General features: G+C 46.3%; 1 protein-coding gene across 1 annotated transcript; it reads right to left on the reverse strand.

The window, feature by feature from the left end:
• Positions 1-305: 305 nt before the first annotated feature.
• Positions 306-1,502, reverse strand: chst6 (carbohydrate sulfotransferase 6). Its single transcript, XM_054620773.1, has one exon. The coding sequence runs from the start codon at positions 1,500-1,502 to the stop codon at positions 306-308; it is 1,197 nt and encodes a 398-aa protein (XP_054476748.1).
• Between the last annotated feature and the right edge of the window lie 551 nt (positions 1,503-2,053).

Here is a 2,053-nt window from a genome sequence, read left to right on the forward strand (position 1 = left end):
GTGGATCAAGTAATGTGTTTCCCAGTTTAGTTCCAAATGTAAGGGATACAGTGTTTTACGCCCTCTGTACAAAATCTATTGTCTACATTTCTGATTTTTTTACCCTCTCGATCCACTGATAGTGTAAGGTTTATTTTCGTGACAAATCAATGCTTTAACCTCGGACATCATGCCAGTGTTCCCTCAGTTGATATTCATCCTGTGGTAACACTCATTACAGACGTAAACAGCCAATAAAAGCCTATAAAGAATACAGACCTCAGTCCAAAGTAGTCTTTTGGTGTCTTTGTCATTCAAATGCAATGTTAACCATTACTAGGACGCTCTGTTTTATCTGGCAACCAGCTGAACTGGTACGGTTCCAGTGGCATCAGTAGATCTAGGTCAAGTCTCAGCTGTTCCTTTTCACTGTTTACTGTCCTGTACCCGAGCAAAGACATGGCCCCTTTACACACCGACTGGACACGTGCGACCTTGTTGTGTGACAGAATAGTACGCCAAGCCTGAGCGACATCGGCTGCGTTCCGCGAGATGATTTTGAAGGCATCTTTCCTGGTGCCTTTGCCTTTTCCGTGAGTCACCCTGTAGATCCATTCCTCCAACTGGCTGTTTGACTCCAGACCTACAAAGTCATACATGGCAGTTATCTCCTCAAGTGGGTTGAGTGCCATGTCCTCATAGCGGACCCTTTTGTAGCGGCCTTTTAGAAACGGAGGGGGCGTCTGGAAGGCCCTCTTATGAATGCGCTCGTGGCTTTGGCAGAGCTCCTGCATGACTTGATACTGCACATCTTCTACTGGTAGGAATCTCTGGTCCAAGACCATGGCACTATCCATCATTAAGCCTTTGGCTGCCTCCTCTCTAGACTTCAACACGGCCCGGGGGTCTCGGACCAGGTGGATGATGCGGAGATCTAGGCTTGGGTCCTGGAGGAGCGGGTAGAGGGATTCCAGGTCAAAGAATCTCACTTCTTTTAGTACCACGTGACTGTAAGTGCCACAAGCCTCCTCCACCTCCTTCAGGCCACCGGTATCACAGCTTATGGCGCACTGAGAGGAGTTGCTGAACTGGCCGCGTGGCGTAAGAGGACAGGCCGGCGGTGAGCACAGGGCTCTACTTTGACTCCACATAAACAAGTCGGACACTTTGTGGTTATCTGGCATGTAGGGCTCCAACGCAGAAAAGTCACACTGGAATATGTTTCGAAACAGATCCCTCACGGCCATTCGGAGAACCCGCGCGGTGGACTTCTGCAGTTTGCTCCACACATGCCATGCTGGCTCCATAAGATAGAAGACAGATGGGTGCTGGCTGAACACCTGACCCATGAAGGAAGAGCCTGATCGCCACGATGACAACAGCAGAACGTGAACTTTGCCATTGGAGGGGGCAGGGACGCAGGGACTGAGCTGGATGTACCAGCCGTAGAACAGAACCACTGCTGCCCCCTGCAGGATCACCAGGAAGATCATGGTGCTGAGGTTCACCCTGCAGCGGAACATCATGGCAGAGGATCAAAGTCAGTCTCTGGTGCTCGGGTGGATATTTCTCTTTTTCGTCCTTGGTGGAGCTCGGCTTCTGCAGCAGAAAAACCCTGGGCTGAAGGTGAAAGAGAAGGAGAGAGAGAGAGAGCAAGATGGATATGTTGAATAGTAAATATGTTTTCCCACAAAGCATAAATATCCTTGCAAATCACCAATAAGCAAAACTTACTGTTGGTATAATAAAGTAGATCATGAACATACATACACTTATCTAAAAAAGGTTTATTTAAAAAAATCTGAGACCCTAATACAAATTGTCTAAAGTGTTTGAACCAGAAGCAATATAAGCAATATACCTGGACAGTTTCAGAAGCAGTCTTGGTGTATTTATTTTAAAAAAAAAACATTGTTGTAATAGTGAGCTATTCAAAAAGGTTTTATCTTATCGGATAATCTCATCTTGTCACAGGTCATATATTGGCTCTTTCACTGGACTGAGCCACCATTGTTATACATTTCCTAGATTGTACATTTATTTGCTATTCAAACCAGTCACATTCATCATATAA

Source organism: Anoplopoma fimbria, chromosome 19 (assembly GCF_027596085.1).
Source record: "Anoplopoma fimbria isolate UVic2021 breed Golden Eagle Sablefish chromosome 19, Afim_UVic_2022, whole genome shotgun sequence".
Taxonomy (NCBI): Eukaryota; Metazoa; Chordata; class Actinopteri; order Perciformes; family Anoplopomatidae; genus Anoplopoma; species Anoplopoma fimbria.

Excerpts from the sequence above, each read along its gene's own strand:
- chst6 (XM_054620773.1), bottom strand. The coding sequence starts at position 1,502 with ATGTTCCGCTGCAGGGTGAACCTCAGCACCATGATCTTCCTGGTGATC.